Source organism: Protopterus annectens, chromosome 1.part1 (genome assembly GCF_019279795.1).
Source record: "Protopterus annectens isolate FY-2018-M chromosome 1.part1, PAN1.0, whole genome shotgun sequence".
In the NCBI taxonomy this organism is placed as follows: domain Eukaryota; kingdom Metazoa; phylum Chordata; order Ceratodontiformes; family Protopteridae; genus Protopterus; species Protopterus annectens.
The window spans coordinates 1784280859-1784301105 of NC_056726.1; the positions used below are offsets into that span (position 1 = coordinate 1784280859).

The window sequence follows — 20247 nt, forward strand, 5'->3', positions numbered from 1 at the left end:
TGAACTTTAATTATACTTTGATTTAGGAATGAGGTCCATTCCCTTCATGATATTACAAACCCAAAAGACTTGGAGAGATTAAGAAAGGGACCAGACTTCTCACACATCAACTTGAACCGCATGTTTATAAAACACACAACCTTTCCAAGTTCATCCGAGTAATGTTTATTACTAACCTGTTATCACTTAACTAGAACTAGCTAAACATCCTCCCCTTAGATGATGCTTTAAATGAATTCAGTACAACTTTCCTGAATATCCTAAATAGCCTTGTGTCTTCAAGAAGGAAGAGATTAAAAACAAATAATGCAGTTTGGCTAGCCAAAAAATGTATAATGCTAATGCAAGATAGAGAAAAAGCATGGAAAGAATGGGAAAAATATAAAACACCACAATTTCTTAAACTTCAGAATGCTTTGCAGTCGTACTGAAAAGCAAATTAATGAAGACAAAAAACTATACTAGAATCACCTTTAGAATGATAGTGAATGCAAACCTAAACAATTCTGAGCAGCAATTAGAAATCTTGCATCCCAGCCATAAATTCACCCCTATACCATCTCTCGATTAAGTTATCACTCAAAAATGCAATACAGATCAACTCTTGTTTTATAGATAGTATAGCACCTCTAATCAAGGATTCCCCAACATCTAATCCTAACCCTGCCTAGCAGCCACGTATCATCACATCCACTTTTAGCTTCAAACCTGTGCCTGCATCCTATACAAAATTACTTGAACTCAAACCATGCTCTACCTCAGCTGATGACCTTCCAAGTGAATACCTATAAAATAGCAGCTGATAGCATTGTGTACCCTGTCTCAATCCTTAGAAGGAGGTCAGTCCAGGAATCCCACATTCCCTCTGTGTTGAAAAAGTTGCACATTATCCCTCTGTACAAAGGAAGAAATTCAGCAGACATCATAGCAATCTTATCCCCCTCTCCAATATACTTGAAAAATGTACTCAAAAACAATTACTGAACTATCTCTTGCAGGACACAACATGGCTTCCATCCTTCTCATAGTACTAACACTGCACTTCTAACCTACATAGATACTGTCAATAAAGCTAGAGATAACAGCAAAGTAGTCTCCTCCTTATTTCTAGACTTGTCTAAAGCCTTTGACACATTGTCATAGAAAACTTGTACTTCAGATATCCTCATTAGGTCTCTCTCATCCCACCCATTTATGGTTCAAAAGCTACCTGTCCAGTAGGTATCAGTCAGTAAAATGGCACTCCACCCTCTCTCCATGCCTTGCAGTCGCCACTGGTGTACCACAAGGCTTTGTCCCTGGTCAACTTATCTTTAACATTCTCACCAACACCCTCTACACATCAACACAACATGTCTGTCTAATACAGTACACAGATGATTCAACACTCATTTGCACATCTGACAATGTGGCACACCTCGAAAAAATTACTCGAGAAGCTTTAACAGCAACTGAAACATGTCTTTGTAACCCACAACTCATGCTCAACCCTAAAAAACTTAAATAGTGCTATTTTCCCCAAATGTCTGTCTAGTGCAAAAAAAAGGTCTCTCTCTTAATAATACAACTATTAAAGTAATAGTAATTTCTCATACAAGTTATTAGGGATGGTAGTTGATGATAATCTTAAATTCGGCTTGTATATACAAAATTGCATAAGAAAAACTCATCAAAAACTAGGGATGCTTTATAGAGCCAAAAACTTTCTCACTGAAGCTGCTAAAGCTATACTTGCCACTGCTTACCACATCCCCATAATTGTTTATGGTGCTTCCATCCTTACTAACCTTCAAGCATAACAAAAATCAAAACCTGAACAGTATTCGAACAAAATTGCTAAATCTGCAACAAACATCCCATTCGGAACCCACCACTGTAAAGCGCTGAAAAGACTAATATTGTTAGAACTACCCCATCAATTAACATATACACAACTTCTTACTACCTGTAAAATTGTCCAGAATCCATTTGCTTGGCTAGTACTAAATAACATTCTACACAACTATGTTCTTAAGATCCAGTGACCAAAAACTTTTTTCTGTCCACAAACTTATCAAATCTGCAGGGCATTTTCTGTACTTGTACCATGTTGCTAAGGCCTAGAACTCCTTATCTCTATAATTCAGGTCAAAACCCTCCCTCCCGTCCTTTCTAAACCATTCTGAGAGACTTTCTAGCCAAAAGCTGTCTCTATTCTTACTTATTACCAGGCTAAACTGTATCCCTAAATGTGGGAAAATTATCTATCTGTATCTTGTATCTCCTTACTCTCCCTTCTTCACTCACTTCCTTACTTCTGTCAGTTTCTCTCCCCTGGCTTTTTTTCTCACTTCATATTTCTTCTTCTTCTTTCGGCTTTTCCCCATTAGGGGTCACCACAGTGAATCACCTGTCCGCTCATGATTGGCAGTAGAGTTTTACAGTGTCGAGTTGCCAGCCCGGCACCCAGCCTTCCACAAACACACACACACACACACACACACACACACACACACACACACACACACACACACACACACACACGCCTAGGGCCAATTTAGCATGTCCAATCCACCTATAGCATGTCTTTGGGATGTGGGAAGAAACCGAAGCACCCGGAGGAAACCCATGTGACCACAGGGAGGACATGCAGACTCAACACAGAAGGCACCCCAGCCGAGGATCGAACCGGAGAACCTCTTGCTGTGAGATGACAATGCTAACCATTGCACCACCGTGGCCGCTCACTTCATATTTCAATTCATGTTTATATTTTACTAACTTACCTTTATTTTCTCTATAAACTGTCTAAAATTTCTCTAAGTATTAAATAATTGTCATATAACTTGTATCTGTTTTTAACCAATGTTTTCATATCCTGTCTAATTTGGTGTAGTTATTTAAACTTTAGTTGTTTTTGTATTTTTTTTAAATGCAAAATAATTCTTAAAATGTTTTATAATACTTTGGAGCTTTTCTCCTTGAGCCTCCGCTGAAAATGAACTCCAGCCTAGACAGACGTTCCCGGAAAACAAATGTCAGTCAATAAATTAAATGATGGTCATGGTCTAAGTCAGATTCTGATATTTACAAAGTGGAAGTTATCTTATTTGAGATGTGATAGGTTACCCAAGACAGCAGGAAATAATGTAGTTCTAAGTTAAGTTAGACTCCCCCACCTGTAAGCTACTCCTCTAGGTGAGAGTAACATAAATTATTTGCAGACTCTTCAGTCGGAGGGAAATTATTAAGAGTTCTATATTTGATGGGACAAATACTGCATATTTACTGCTGATATTCAAGTAGTGGTGAGTAGAGGGGATTTAAAATGTATGCAGTATATAGTTTTGTTTATAAATGTTTCAGTACAAAACATTCGGGTGTATATGGCAGTTTATAAGATTGCCAGACTATTTTAAATTAGTTGTTACCAAATCTTTTAGGAGGGGGGTTAAAAATTCCAGATTTGCTGTAGTGCTATCTGATAGATGGATCACCTAAACTGTTAAAAATGAATGCGATTTTCATATTACCAGGAGTGATTGAGTTCCAATTGGGATTCAAATCTGGGGACGAGAGAGATTCAGAAATTAATACAGAGTCTCTAATCTGTGTTTTTTTTCACCATCTAGTTTAAAGAAGCTAAAAACTGCTGATTTGTTAATAGAATGATTAAAAAAAATAATTTTGATAAATTATTGTATTTAAAAAGTGTATTACTATAAACTGTTCTGGTGTTTTAATTGGAGAGAAAGTTATAACAGGTTTTTCATCATTAGTAAATGTATTATTCTTGGTTTTTGTTAAAAATGTGACATTATGTACCAAAAGGCATGAGGACAAAGAACAGAAGACCCTAATGTGTACAATCTTGATGAAAGAAGGCAGAAAGAGTTATGTTAGAGATATTGGAAGCATTGCAAGAGAAAGGAAGAGTCAGATGGGTATATTATTTGGAATAATTATTAGGTTCATAGGTTCCTAGATTATTACTAGGCTAACTGCCCTTATGGGTCATTTTAAGTCTAGCCAATGACTTCATGTGATGTGAGAATCAAACCCTGCACCGTGTGTTTATAAGATAAACACTTAACATTATGCCAACTTCCCACCCAAAACATAGGTTCATAGATTAGTACTAGACTAACTGTCCTTGTGGGCCATTTTAAGTCTAGTCAATGACCCCATGTGAGAATCAGTCCCTGCACTTTGTGTTTGTAAGGTAAACACTTTAACCATTATGCCAGCTTCCCACCCTCATGAAAAGAAAATAATAGTTTGATAAGACGCACAAGTTTTTTCCATGGAAATCTGATGGTAATTGAATTCTTGGAAAAGGTTGTAGGGTCAAAAGCGGTGACATTTCTTAAAGTGCATGGAATATACTTGCGGCTGCTCCTGTGACCTAGTGGTGAAAAGCAAACCATTGCTTAAATAAGATCCATAACATGTTTCCTTCTGTAGGGGGTGGGCATAATAGATGTTAGATAATCTTTATCTGCTGTCAGAATCCATCTTTCAGCAGTTGGGGGTTTGTTTGTTTTCATTTTATCATAATTTCTTCTTATGTTGCCAAAATTATAATTTTTATCACTATATTCTGCATTTTGGGAGGTATTATGACTTCCCTTACCGTTTTCTGTGCTTTCCTGTTTACTAATTTCAAAGTTTACTAATGAAACATGCAAGTCTAGGTTTTGATTCACTTTTAAGCAGGTGCAGATTAGCAGCCAGTTGTTGGCCCTCAGGTGCTCCCTGTGCTTCCCTAGGGAAGTCAAGCCTTGAGTTTTGCATGAGTAGGTTTACCATTTGTGGAACCCTAGGTATCGGCATACGTATAGTTATAAGAGTACAGTGAGGGTGAATTTTGATATCTGCATGTTTTCAAGAGTAAATGAGTGGAGGGAAAGTGGCAGAACTAGTCTTATTGGTGTTTAGAGTACTGGAGGGACTTCCCGTAGTACTTCTGTGGGCCAGTGTTCCTAAAGGGTGGCATTGTGTTTGTGCATTTAATATGGCAGGTATAGCCTTGTGTGTTTGCCAGCTGTCATTATTTCACTTCATAGTAACAGTGAACACAACAACCCAGAGCACAGACATTCTGCACTGTTCCACTATTCTGCTTGCTTCCTTAACCCTTTATTCTTTGCTTTCTTATTCACCTTTTCACATAATTAATGTTCAGCTACAAAATTAATCAAATCTTTATTACCCAAGGAGTCTTCAGTCATCAGTAACTCTTGCATTTAACAGATTCACTGTAAATTGACATTGAGTTGATAAAACTAGATCTGTAATCATTTCACAACTGAATACCTCAGACAACCCAACCTTTAAAACAGGTGGAAACTTCAGTTCTCTGTTTCTAATTACTTTATTTGAAATGTAAAATCACTTTTTTAAAAAACTCACTTTGATCAGTGATTAATATTGATGCTCTAATTAACACTCCCCTAAAAATATTGTATTTCATTTGAGCTGAATGGAATCTTTGATAGTGTAAGTAATTACTAATGCAGTTAGGCTTCCCTATAAAAAATGGTTTCAAAGCATCCATTGTTAACCTTCTTCATGACCAGATATCCCAAAGTTTTACATTACAACCTCTTTTCTTATGAGGGAACTTAAAGTATCCAGTGCTGGTATTTAAAAAATTATAAAAACACATCGACCATTGTCTCATCCCCTGTGTATATTAAAAAAAAAAAAAAAAAGTTGTGTACAAAATGCGTATAAAATTAGACAAAGTTATACAGTGGATGGTTTTATTTAGATATATATATTTCCCCCCAGCATTCCAACACTAAATTAGCAAAAATTGCGGCAACAGTCACGTCCCTCGCTACTCCCAGTAGTTGAAGGTAAAATGCCATTTAACATACACGCACAGAATGTGTGTGCATAGAATTTTTTTTTTTTTTTTTTGATGTAGCAGTACTAGCCACCTGGAAGACTGGGTCTAGGTGATGATCATCACTGATGTGATGCATCGACCACATGTACGAGATGGGGAATAAAGGGTCTGATGTCATTCTTACCATAATTTGATAATGTCTGAGCTCAGTCCCAGCAGTGCTACTGAGAATAGCCTCTTATGTTATTGCTACTGTGCTCTACTGGTTACCAAGAAAGCTGCACAATGTGTTGCATTTTTGTTGCCTTGTGATGTTACTGATTACCATATCTGAGCAGGGCTGAGACCACAGAAGTGCTGCTAGGCAGGTGTGTATTCATAATTAGTATCACTTACACGGAGTGGTGCCAATTTTCCTTGCAAGTGTTGCATGGGGAATATTTCCGAATTCCAATTGTCTTCATTTCGGCTAAAGTATATAACCGTTTTGTTTGCCTATGGGGCTCTGTCCAAAACTTGTAAGTAGGAGCAAAGGGGATACCTCCTTCTACCACCAGTGTCCTAACACCAGAAAGTAAAAAATATATATTATTTTATTTATGGCAGAGACGGCCAGTCTTTCAAAAATTTTATAGTCCTGTACTGTGTCATGTGCATGCCCTGTGACCGTCTTTAACTGAAAGTAAAATGTAACATAAAAAAAATTATTGAAATGAAGTTAATATTCCAAAATATTTTTTCACTGCACCTGCTTGCTTGCTCTTACTCGCTACTGCTCAGCCCATCCGTTCCTGTCTTGACCTTGCTGTCTTAAACACTGCTTTTTATGGAGTTTTCAGTTTCACTACTTTTCAGCAGATGCTCATGACTAATAGTTTGAACACAGATGTTCAAGTCTGCTGTTTGTTAGTTCCCACCTCATGAGCTGTGTCACTTCTCTCCCAAAGGTGATTTGATACTGCTTTTGTGACATCGCCATATGGGTAATATTTGAACATGCAATTGCTCTGTTTCCTGAGGTTGGCTGATGAAAGAGCTTGCTCAGTATCTAGGACAGGCACACTTGGCATATTTACTGTTTTTCATGCTGGTAACAAGATAGATGTCCTTCTCATTTGCTACAGTATTCTTTACTTGAGGGATATCCCTGCTAGAAGGCACTCAATGTCAGCAAATATACAAAAGTCCTTTGCCACAAAGGGGTACTTGGTACATATGACGTTGGCTGCAGTTGGACGTAGGCCATAAAGCAGAAGTATGCACATACCATCCTTAGAACTTTTCTGCCACCAGTGAGAATGCCAGCTCTCCCCATCGGTCATACAGTTTTCAACGTTTACGACTTCTGTTTTCAGATAAATGCCCCATTGTGAATTTCTTTTCTTGCTATTATTTTATGTCATCCGGGAAGGGCAAGTGGCAGTGTAGAAGACAGATTTCACATAAGGATAGCCATACCCAGTATCTTCTTTGCCTAGCCCCCAACCACAACCATATGTCATGCAGTATTTCCCAATCTTTCATTCCTAAGACCCTTAGAAGTAGCCTTTTGTCATTAGCTTTACATCTGGAAGCCAATGGCTTAAATTGTTAACTAAGTGCATGGAGGGTTCCTTGAGGCCCGAAGCCGAGCTACCAAAGCATAAGGCCAAGAAACCTCAGCCTACGCCTTCCGCTGCACCTCAGCCACCTGACACATCTCTGAGGTGCTCGTCGATCTGGAGGCACGTCCGATTCCAGACATGGAGTCACAGGCCGAACTCACTTCTGAGGTCACCTTGACTTATGTTGTGAGCATATCTCAAGAGGTGGAACAGACATCTGATCTGGATGTCAAGGTAAAACCCAGGCTTGAATGCATTGCGGAACCTATGGCTTTACCACAAACGTGTGCTACTAGTCTGCTGCAACCTGAAACCTTCAAACTCCGGCATTCATCTGGACCCCCAACGTTACAAAAGATAGTCTATTCAGCAAAGAAAAAAACAAAAGACATAGCATGTGTCCACTGCAAAAGAGGGCCCGGCAGATTGGTAGGCCTTCTTAGAGTCCTTTTCAAGCCTTTATGGCTCTTAAACAGCCTACCCATCAGCCTGTCCCCACCCCAGCCTCTCAACTTTTCCAGAAAAGGGCTAGGGACCCAGACTCTTCAGCTGAGCCCTCTTCTGATGACTACTCTACTCAGATCCCCTCCCTTCAGGAATACATCAACTGAGGAGGAGTCAGTGGGGGCAGACTCTCCCATGGGTGAAATATCCTTCAGGGAGACCATCCTGAAAATGTATGAACATTTTAATTCTTCCCAAATCTCAGCTGTCCAGATAAGGTATTACTAACTTTTACAATGGACTTTCCTAGCTCTTCTGCAGTGCCACCAGTACATCCAGCCTTTTTTAGATGCTTTCCATCATGCATCCCAAAACACAGACTCTCAGGCTCCAGCTCCCAAAAAGCCAGACCATTTCTACAAAGTCCCTGAGGACTGTCAATTCCATCTCAGGTGCCCGGCTGCAGTCCCAGCAGTCATCTCTGTTGCTGCTGACAAGCCTTCTAGGATGCTCCCTTCTACCTCACTACTACCATCGGACAATGAAAGTAGAACCCTGGAAAGGCTAGGGAAAAAGGCCTACACTTCAGGCACTTTGGCTTGCAGAGCCATCAACCACCTGACACATATGACTAAATACTCCCCAGAACTTGTGTCTTAAGCAGCTTCTGCTATCTCAGACCTCCCAGATTCTGAGGAAAAGCACTTGTCCTTGAATGCTTTAGGAGCTTCTTCCCAAGTGCAAAGACGCTCCATCAAATGTGGCTGTGATGCTGCTGAGGCCTGAGCTAGGGCAGCTGCTACTGAATTAGTACTCAGAAGATTCTCATGACTTAGACATCAGCCACTGCAGGATGATTTCAAATCCAAATTAATGGATGTCCCTCTGGACAATACAGCCTTCTTTGGGCCAGCTGCAGCTGCAATTTTCAAAACCCTACAAGAAAAGTCTAAGGAACTCAAGAGTTATATCATCTTTTAGTGTACCCGGTGCCCAGGTTCCATAGGAATTTTCCCTCCAAGGCTGTCTTTGTTCACAGCCTTTCTCAACAATAACTTAGCAAAGCTTTTAGGTGAGGTAAGAGAACACAGAGGACTAGGGCTCCTCAGGCACCACGCCAACAAAAACCGCCCTCTCCAGACAGAGCAGGGAGTATGTGACTACCCTGCAAACGCCCCCCCCCCCTCCACCTCTCAAATGATGTCAAGAGTTGGCAAATGATTACCTAAGACAATTGGGTCCTTTCCATAATCCAAAAAGGATACTTTATGGTTTGGTACTCCACTCTCACCTTTCAGGGCATTCCACAGTCACCCAGAGAACAACTTTATCTCTTCTCAGACCTCCTCTCAGATTTGTGGCAACAGGGCTCCATTCAGAGAGTTCCCTGTACCTCCAGAGGGAAAGGATTTTATTCAAGAATGTTCCTAGTGCCAAGAAAGGATGGCCCCTGGAAGCCTATCCTTACTTCTCATCTCAGCACCTTCTTAAAGGTTCCCTCTTCAGAATTCTAATTCTACAAGCCCTTTTTCTTTTTCTTCTCCCACAGTGATTCATGGCCTCTCTGGACATAAAGGATGCCTGTCTCCACATTCCCATTCACCCCAGGTACAGGAATTTTTTATGTTTTTCTGTGGTTCATGGCATTTTCAATTTTCTGCATTGCCCTTTGTCTTCTCTGCAATCACAAGAGTTTTCACAAAATGTCTGGCTTCAGTGATTTGCTCACTGCAGACTCCTGGGTATCCAGATTTTCCAATACCTGGATGATCTGCTGTTACAGGCCCTGAATCCTGAGGTTCTTCAACAGAACCTGCAGACTACCATTACCCTCCTGGGAAGTCTGGGATTCACAGTAAACTTTGGAAAATTAACCCTCCACCCATCCCAAGACCACACTTTTCTGGGCTGCCGAATCCAGACAGACATAATGAAAGTGTCTTTACCACCCCAAAAGGCAGAGGGCCTTCAGGCCTTCTTTTAATCTGTCCTCCCATTAATCCATATTGCAGCCAGGGAATTCCTCAAGATACTAGGTTTTATGGCCTCAAGCATACTCATGGTACCCCATGGCAAGGCTGCATGAGGAAATTCCAGTGGTTCTTCAGATTTGTCTGGACCCAACACTCATCCACTACAATACCTCATCCCATGCCTGAAGAGCGAACTTCTCTGGTGGATCCAGCAGGTACAACTAAACTCAGGACTACCTCTACATTCTCTGGACTCAGTCCAAGAACTTTACACAGGCACATCAGATGTTGCCTGGGGCATGGCCCTGGGCAAATTTAAAGTCCAAGGAAGGTGGTCCCTCTCACGGAAAAGGGAATACATCAGTGTAAGGGAGATGCGAGCATTGCTTCTAGCCTTATAAACCTTCAATTCCCTCCTTCACCCAGGCACAGTAAAACTGTTCACTGACCACATGACTGTACACTGGTATGTGGACAAACGAGGGGGGATCAGATCCTACCTCCTGTGCAGACTGGCTGTCCTAGTGTGAGAATTCCTGTCGCAAAACACAGCATGACAGTCCAGGCCATGTACATTCCTTCCAACAAAAACCTTGTGGCAGACTGTCTGAACAGGTCCTTGATCCAGTCCCATGAAGTGATGCTTCGCAGGGATGTGTTCCTGGACATAGTCCACCAATGGGGTACTCCTTACATAGACTTATTTGCCTCCCCCATGAACAGACAACTTCCAAAATTCTGTGCCAGAGTCCCAAGTCCTCTGGCTTGGAAAGTGGACGCCCTCTCCTTCTTGTGGAAGGGATGTTCCTCTACACATTCCTTTCCCTTCCTCTAATACCAAAAGTCCTGCTCAAAATCAGGCAGGATCAAACAGAAATCTTGTTGGTGACTCCCTTCTGGCCAACACAGCATTGGTTCCCCCTTCTCCTGCAATTAGCCAAAGGCCATCACCACAGGTTACCCCACTGAATGGACCTTCTCACACAGAACAGAAGATCCCTTGTACATCCACACCTGTCAACATTACAGCTGGCACTGTCGGTGATCATATTCTAATTCCCTTCAGACACTTTTTCTCTGAGAACGTGCTTAGGGTTTTGCAGGTGGCCAGAAAACCCAACACTAGAAAGTCTTACATTTCCAAATGGAAAAGATTTTCACTATGGTGTCTGTCTAATAACCAAGACCCACTGGTGAAGGGTGTCAGAATTTCGATGGCTCCCCCCCCCCCCCCTTGGTCTTTCTTAAGGACAGGGTATCTTTGAGAACTAACACTTTCTTTATGCCCAAAGTGGTTAACGAACTATTCCTTTACCAATCTATTCAACTACCAACCTTCTTCCCCTCTCCACAGAGTCACTGAGAGGGGATTCTGCACTGCATTGATGCTCACAGACAACTGATATATTACCTGGGCAAGACAAAAACCCACAAAATCTGAACAGCTTTTTACTAACTTTCACAGGGCTCTGGGTCTTCCTGCATCCAAGCCGACTATCTCTTCTTGGATTCTAAAACAATCTTCTTTTGCTACACTCATCATGGAAAGGATCTTGATGCACCTGTAAAAGCCCATTCTACTAGAGCTATGGCTTCATCCAAGGCATTCTTCAAAGTATTAGATAAACAGTGCCATTGTGGAAGCAGCCACTTGGTCTGCTATTCATACCTTTACCAAACATTACAAGCTGGATGCTGTCTCCAGAGCTAGAACCAGTTTTGCCAAAGCCATTTTACATTGCTTCATAGAGAGTTCCTCTTCCTCCTCCTTTCCCTCTTGAGCTCTGGTGTTCTCCCTCAAGTAAAGAATACTGCAGCAAGTGAATAGAAGGACATAGAAAAGTTGTGTAAAATCTTACTATAACCATAGGTTTCCTTCACTGCTGTAGAATTCTATCACTCCTGCCTTCCCCACTGGTCTTTTGTCTTTCCTGGATGTATTGACCACTCATATCCTTAGTCTGGCTTTCCTCCTGGGGCATTCAGTTCTGAGGATGGTACGTGCATAGATCCATCTTATGGCCTACATCAGACTGCAACCGTCGGTCGTATCATGTACCCCATAGTGGCAAAAGACTTTTGCATAATGGCTGACATCGGGTGCCTTCTAGCAGGGATATCCTTCAAGTAAAGAATACTGCAGCAGTGAGGAGAAGGACATCTATAGTTATGGTAAGATTTCACAACTTTTCTTTCCACTGTAGCAGTTTCATTCCTGTAAAAGCAGAGATCCTTGATTACAGGGAGTTTCACAGTATGAAGGTGTAGAGGTAATAGGACTCTTATTCCATTATTTTGTTTCTCAGCTCTATATGCAGATGTTTCAGGCAAAAATTATGAGCTTGCTTTTGAATTTGTAGTATGCCCAAAATGCATTTTTTTGTTACTTTCCAACATTTTGATACAAAAGTAACTAGTTTGCTATGTGGCCATAGTTCCCTGTTGAATGTTGTAGTTCATCGTTACCAAATCATGTTCTATATTGAAAAGTGTCCGTACTTTTGTACATGAGGTACTGTTATTAAAACATTATGCTTAAAGTGTAGAGCCAAAATATTGAAAGTGATGAAGTTCCATTCAGTCTGATAAATGTTGTCTCATAATAAATTTATTTTTTAAATTGTTCATGACCCCCATGGACTAAAATATTGGATTATATCATATGCATAAAATTGTGGATTGCATTATATGCATAGTAACTGCAGTGTTTTAGATCCAGATAAAAATGCTTTTAGTCTTTGTGGGAGCTTGAAGGTTAACATTTGATGCATAAAATAATTCTTTGAACAAGGTAACAGTTTTTTTAAATTTTTTTATGCACCCACTGTCCACATAATCTCCCTTCTCCTTGTCTGTTAATAACTGAGGGGAGATGAGGATGTCTTGGAGCAGTGTCATCCTGATGATGGGGAGGGGGTGCTGTATACACTGCTCCTACCCTTTAGTCTCATGCCTTGCATGGCATGAATGTCCTTTGATGTGTGTATCTCCTGCTAAGGACAGTTTCCTGAAGATTCTCCTGTCACTTACCTGCTTGTGCTATGTAAGGTTGGTGTATAACTTGATCTAAGCTATAGCTAGGGTCTCAAGGAGCTTTCATTCTGCTTCCTGTGCAAGCCTCCAATAATGACTTAGCCAAGGTGGAAGACTTACTAACCAAGGTCAGGTCACCAACACTGCAGGTACAGACTTTCCCTCTGCATCAACAGGTAGACGGCAAGGTGAAATACTGAGTACTTTTGTTAATAAAATAGGCTTGGTATAGAAAACATTGAGCAAAAGCATAAAAATTGTTTGTTGTTATGAGCAAGGATTTTCTGTTATTAAATATGCATTTGTGTTTTTAGCCTCAGACATGAAGTAAGCATTATTCTTTAGTAGTCATTATTGAGCGACGTCACCTGTTTCTCATTTGAACTTTTTATCTAGTTTGACAAGAAATGTGATGCCCTGACAGATATGCTGGCATTAACCATTGTTATCCAATCCACTATATATGAAATAAATCTAAAATAAACACTGCTTGGCTGTGTAGGGCTTACCTGTGACTGCAGTCTTGAAATAACATTTACTTAATGTCATATTGCTGCCTTGTCCAGAAGAGTTTACTAGCAGTGTAACATAAATTGTGTAGATGTATTTGTACTCCCCCTAAATGCTATCTTTGTGTTGCAGCATGCTTTTTTCTGCATCAACAGACAAAACAGTTGCAGTGTGGGATAGTGAAACAGGAGAGAGAGTTAAAAGGTTGAAAGGGCACACGTCGTTTGTAAATTCCTGCTATCCAGCAAGAAGGGGACCCCAGCTTGTATGTACAGGCAGTGATGATGGAACAGTAAAGGTCAGTGTATGAAGCATTAAGGCCTCCAAATTTATTGTATAGACTTGTTAAACCTTTTTTTCTTGTTATTGAAGAAAAAGTAATGTTCAAGTGGTTTCTAAAAATGTTTGCATATTTTTTTTATAAATGAAAAAAAGAACAGAGATTAAGATTATAAATATTTATACTGCAGTGTCCACAAGACTGATTGACGCTTTGATTATATTTTTTAATTTATTGATTTTGCTTTCTTATTCATGGTAGTTAGTATTGTGACCAAGTTCAGCTGCCATTGCTTGCTTGCTGTTTCCTTTCAGTAATAGAGCTGACTGGCTGTTAAAAATAAACAAATCAAACATTTTATTCTAAAAGTCTATTTTAGGTATAGCGCTATTCTGACATAATTCCATCATTGTGTGTTTGCTTTCACATCACTTCCTAAATTAGAAAGGGTAGAGACAGCTTAGTCACATCAGATTCTAAATGTCTTTCGAATTCAGGGAATGTAGCCAGCGATAGTCACTGCCCTTTGTTTTATACTTCTCATTGTTTGATAATGGTACGCTAACACTGCAGATTGTGTAATTTTTTTAGAAGCGAATGATGTTTACCTGTGAGGAAAAATCTATTTTTAAATGAATGTGCACGCAGTCAACCAACCTTAGTTCAAACCTGATCCAGCGATTCACAACATGCTGAATTTCTAGAATGGAGTTTAATATGGGTCCTTCGTGTGTGTTTGTGGGGGGGTCCAAGTCTTTTTCTTCTTCTTCCTTAAGGTTAACGAATTATGATTCAGCAAAATGTAATTGCCTCATCCAGCATTATCCAAAAATGCTTGATCACCCATACTGCAACCTTTTAAGCAAACAAAAAGAAATTAATTGTGCTGCACTCTTGAGGCCATATTCCAAAACACTTGCCTTAAATCTAAGTAAGTGACTTACTCCAATGGAAGCCTGCCCAAATTCCAAAAGTCTTGCTCTCTCTGTAAATCTTCTGGCATATGGTTCGTGGTGTAAGCCTGCTTTATAGAATAGCCATAGACCAGAGTAAGTCACTTACACCAAGATCATGTCTTTTGGAGTCAGGGCTGACTTACACTGTAGTATGTCACTTAGACTGAGACTCAGTCATTTGGAATCAGGCCCTTATTGTCTGCATAGTTTTGCAGTGTCATTTTTCATTTAGGACTGCACAAATGTGATTGTGAGACTGCTAGAAGATTGAATAAAAGGAAAATGGCCCTGGGACAATAGCAAGCAGTATATGAAGATTGTATTCATAATAGAGTGTTGCATATAACTGTCAAATCTCTGAAAAAAAGCACTAGTTAGCACCTAGGTAGTGCAGATGATTAAAGACTATGTGCTGTTAAATGAGATGATTCCTGTAGTCTAAGTTTTGGCTTCCTCAGCCTTCATTTACATACTGTGTGAGTCTGAGCAAGTCAGTTAAGCAGACAGTGCTCCTGAATAGTTCATGAAAAGGGACACTTCTAAAATAACTAAATGAATAAAATTGTGTGTAGCATTGAAAGTGAGGAGATAGTTAAGACAGATGTTCTGAGCGTAGCTGTCCCATTAGCCACACAGATTCACAGTTTGATAGCTTGTAAGTTTCTTCGTGTAAAGATGCATAATTATTAAGGAGCATGTGGAGTGGATGAAGTCTTGTTTATTTGTAGGAGGAGAGCTTACCTGAAGACTGCTGTATAGGAGAAATGGTTAAGTCTTTGGGCTACTAGTGTGCTTCATCCTTTAATCCATTTGATTCATTCTGCAAGCACACAACAGAGACTGAGTTAGTCACTTAACCAGCGAGTGTGCCTAGGTTACCTCAATAGAGAGAAATTTATGACTAGTAAGCTTACCTTCGTAACAAGTTAATAACAAAGAAAAGTGCCACAGAGCATGATGTGGAGTACATCAGAAGCATTTCAGATCCTGAAATACTCTACTCAGACAAAGAGAATTATCGGTGGTTTCAAAAGAGTTTGTAGAATAGCTGAACGAGGCTGATAGCAAAGTAGAAATAACCAGCAATAAAGCTATTATTTCAGAGTATGCTTTTATGAAATAGTAGAGACAAGAGTGGTATCCAACCCTACACTAGAACCTTTTGCAAATTAATTCTCCTTGTACTACTGCCCCAGAATGTATATGGCTGTTTTTACACAAGATGCATTTTTTTAAGAAGAGCTCATATTTAATATTTTTCCACTTAGTTTTTGTGTTTAAGCTGTTTGCTCATTCACTCCGGAGCAGCTCAGGAAATGCCGACTGCCACCATAGGAACAACAGTGCAGCCTGAGCTCATTTTCAGATAATCCATTTGTAACACCATGCAGAAAGCAAATGTTCATAACTCTTTAACCATAAGAGCTAGACCAAAAATGTAAACGCGAAAGTTGTTCAGCAGACACTGACCTTTCCAACAGTGTAAATGTTGATAGTGTGTATCTAAGTCATTATTAAATATTTGCCAAGGAATGCTGTGATAATGTACATATTTTTTACCTTTTTGGTAAAACAAATCGCAGTATCTTGGTGAATGTACCATGTAGACCCATTCAATTTGTAATTAATTTGTTTGTATGAATGTCAGTTTTAAAATGATACCTTAACCATTACTGTGTGATGCTCATTTACGGAGATATTTACAGAAATATGATTAATATATTTTTTCATAATTGATTGATAAACAAAGCATAATATCTCATCACATAACAGCTAGAGATGGTGTCAGTGTACAAGTTGTGTGGCTCAATGTCAGCTTCAAAATGATGCATCATTTGTGTCGTCACCATGCTCCCTTGCAAAGATATGGGCATAATAATGAGAAATATTGCAAATCTATAATTTTCATAATCCTGCAAGAGTAAACTGTGGTATCTGTACATGTGTACAGCATACAGACACTGTTCTTTTACCATGTTGTAGGGAGTAATACTGTCTTCAAAATGAGATATAACTTGGGACATTGACATGCTCCCTTGCAAAGATAACCCAAGCCCCATACCAACTGTGATATCTGTACATGTGTACAGTATACAGACAGTTATTCTACTGCATTGTAAGTACTAATACTGTCTTCAAAATGTGGTCTTACTCAGCATGTTGAAATGTTCCCTACCTGTACAGGTGGCATCTTCTTTGAGGGATGTGTTGCCTTACACTTGAACTTACAGCAGAAAAACACACCTGTATAGAACAATATGATGTTCCTTACCTGCACAGAGGCAGGTGGAAAACAACACAGCAGTATGTACAGTAATTCACAAAAATATGAACCGTATAATTACAGTGGATACCTTCATTGGTATCTTACAGTTGAAACAATTGAGAAAAAGAAAAAAAAATAATTTTGAGTGAACACTTCTGCATGACTCAACATATACAGAAACCAAAACCTGGCAAGTGCATTCATCAGTGTGTTAACAACTTTTCCTAAAGTGAATAACAGTGGCAGCTGCATGAGGGTTTTACCTGACAAGTGATAATGACTCAGTGTTATTCTATAACAGCACAGACTGTAAATTAATAATATGATAATAACTTGCATTTCGGTTGCTCCATGCCAGAATTAGTGTAAAAATAACATTCATCTTTCTGACCTATCCCACTGGTTAAAATAAGGTTACAAGCCTAGCCATAGGATTATCCTGGCATCGTGCCACCTGACCTTGGTTCCAAGTGCCTCTGTCAAGTAGATCCACTGGAGTTATCCCCATGGTGAATTTTCAATTTCCCATCCACTCCTTAATATTTCTCTTGAAGAGGGTCAGCGAGGTGCTCTGCTTGACATGTATGGGAAGTCTATTCCATAGCAGACTGTTTGTTTGTTTCTTAGTTTAGTAGTATAACGTTTTCTTATTGTTATTGTGGTTCTTTAGTTTGTTGTTAGGAAAATGTCTAAAGATACCAAGGTATCTGGATTCAAAAAGTGTGACTCATGCTGTCAGAAAATGTCTCTGACAGATGGGCACACTAGTTGTGCATATTGTTTCGGCGCTGTTCACCTGCAGAACTCCTGTTCTATATGTCACGCTTTTAGTCCAAGGGTCCTGCAGGAGCGCAAATACAAATTGATCCTTCGGGGATTATTTAAGCCTCAGGATTCTCTGGCTAAAAGTACTCAGCCAGCGAAATCCCCTAAGTCTGTCAAGCCGTCGGCTCCACCTTCGGAGCCGACTCCTTTACTTGACCAACCAAGTATGTCAGTGCCAGCTGGCACCGACAAGGCATCTCCTCCATCTGCTATTTCGGAGCCGTCTTGGAGCCATAAGAGACTGAGGTCTCCGTCCTTGGGGCCCATCCACTCAGCACCTCAGTCACCCTTGTTACACAGTGAACGTAGCCATCATTCTTCCCACTCCTCTCGATCCTCTAGATTATTGGATCATGATTTGGAGAGAGTAGTAAGTAGTTTGCTTAAGTCACAGGCACTGGCAAAATTACTGTCTAGCCCACCTCAGCAGGTATCTGCTCCAACCGCCTCTATTTCCGACCCTCCTCCGACTACATTTAGCTTGGAGCCGGAGACCATGGATCTGCAGGTAGTAGAACCGTCGGCGCCGGTCATCATCTCTCCTTCGGTTGCGACGTCGGCTCCGATTACCTCGATTGTACCTTCTATCGAGGGATCTGGGCGCTGGGGCTCTCTCGTCAGCTCCGAGGGGGGGAGTGGCATCAGACCCTTGTCCGACCCCATTCTCCCCCTCAGAGTTTCGGCGCAGGTGAGTTTGGCTCCAACATAGGCCTTGGAGCTATCACACTCGACGTGGAGAAGGACTCCTGTCTCTTCGGAGCAGGAGCTTTCTCTGCCTAGATGTCGGGACGCCTTCAAGGTCATGCGGAGTGTGCTGTCCCCCGAAACAGCTCTACTGCCAGCTCCATCGTCTCCGCCCCCCATGGTGTCTGTTCCAACTTCTACTCCTCCTCCAGACCCCAAGTGTAGGGAACCTATGCCCCAGGACACCTCATTGGGTGATCCCTCTTCTTCCAAAGCCTCCTGATCACTCGGAAGAGCCTGCCCGGAAGAAGAAGTGCAAGAGGAAGCACATAGACTCCCCTGAGTCTGTCATCTCAGATACAGACATGGATGAATCAGAAGGGTCCCCAAGGTCCCCCTCTGAAGATGTTTCCTTTTCGGATATCCTTGAAATGCTTGGACAGAGGGGGGACTGGACTTCCCTAGCCCCTACCGAGGACGAGTCTGTATACCTGGATGGATTTGGTTCCCGACCTTCCACCTCCTGGGTATCTCCTCCTTTCGATCCACTCATGTCTGTAGTGGCTCGAAAGGCTTGGTCAGCTCCAGATTCTGTGGAACCTACTCCGAGAAGACCAAACAAATTTATTACAGCCCCCCCCAGGACAAACTATTCCTCTCCAAAGGTGTGCCCATTGATGCCATGGTGGTAGCAGCAGCCACCAAGAAAGAGTTAGCAGAAACACTTCATGTGGTCATCATCCAAACAAAGAGTCTCGGACAATGGACAGATATGGAAAGCGAATGTTTGCTTCGGCGACCTTTTCAATGAGGTCCCTGAACTATCTATGCCATTTTACATGTCTTCAAAGGGATCTCCTGAAAGAGCTTGGAGATACCCTTAACAGCTGAGGGAGTACCAACCAAATTAGCTTCTCAGCTTGCGACTCTTAATTCCATTATCAACTCCTCCATGAGGCTGATTTCCTATGCAGCGAGCAGAGCCGCAGGGACAGGTGTGGCTCTCAGGAGACATGCTTGGATGGGGCTGTGTTAGTTTGTGGAACCCTTTCGAGCGTCCTTCACCAATACTCCCTTTGATGGCTCCTTTCTCTTTGGGCCTCAGATGAAAGACACCTTGACCAGGTGTGAGCAGGAAGTCAAGACTCTCTCTGCCATGGGAGTCAGTTTTTCCACCACTTCCAGACCTTATCTTAAGGGTCAGAAGAGCGGAAAGATGTGGTTCCGAAAATCCCAGGGACCCTTGCCTGACACACGTGGTGATTTTTCCCCCAGGGGCAGAGGGGGAAACAACAATAACAGACGCCGCCCTCGTGGCAGAAAGGGACCGCAAAATCAGGGTGACAGAGAAACCTTCTCTGCCAAGCCCTTCCAGCATCCCTGAAGGGTTGCCCGACTGCTCACCTCTGGTGGCAGTCAGGGGAAGACTTTCTCTGTACCCAAAAGCCTGGCAAAATATAGCAAGAGACAGATGGGTACTATCCATTATATCCAGAGGTTACAAAATTCCCTTCCATCAATCCCGCATAGAATCAAAAAAGTCCATCCCAGATGTCCCGCCCAGTCTAAGGGATCAAGCAGTCACAGAAGTTTCAAGACTGCTAGAAAAAAGAGCCATTCAAGAAGTCCCCGCAGACCAACTAGGATCCGGAACTTACTACAGATTCTTTTTAGTACTAAAAAAGACAGGGGACTGGAGACCAATACTGGATCTCAGCAGACTGAACAAATCTATGCAAAAAGAAAAGTTCTGGATAGTGACACTGCAATCCATTTTCCTTTTTCTGGGTCAGGACAATTGGATGTGCTCGATAGATCTTCAGGACGCGTACCACCATA

At 41.1% G+C, this 20247-nt stretch overlaps 1 protein-coding gene across 1 annotated transcript in view; it reads left to right on the top strand.

Annotated features, from left to right (window-relative positions):
* SNRNP40 (small nuclear ribonucleoprotein U5 subunit 40) overlaps positions 1-20247 on the top strand; it is a 433394-nt gene that overhangs the window by 53312 nt on the left and 359835 nt on the right. Inside the window, exon 4 of the mRNA XM_044084651.1 lies at positions 13530-13695. Within this exon, the coding sequence (XP_043940586.1) occupies positions 13530-13695 (166 nt within the window). The remainder of the gene's footprint in view (positions 1-13529; positions 13696-20247) is intronic.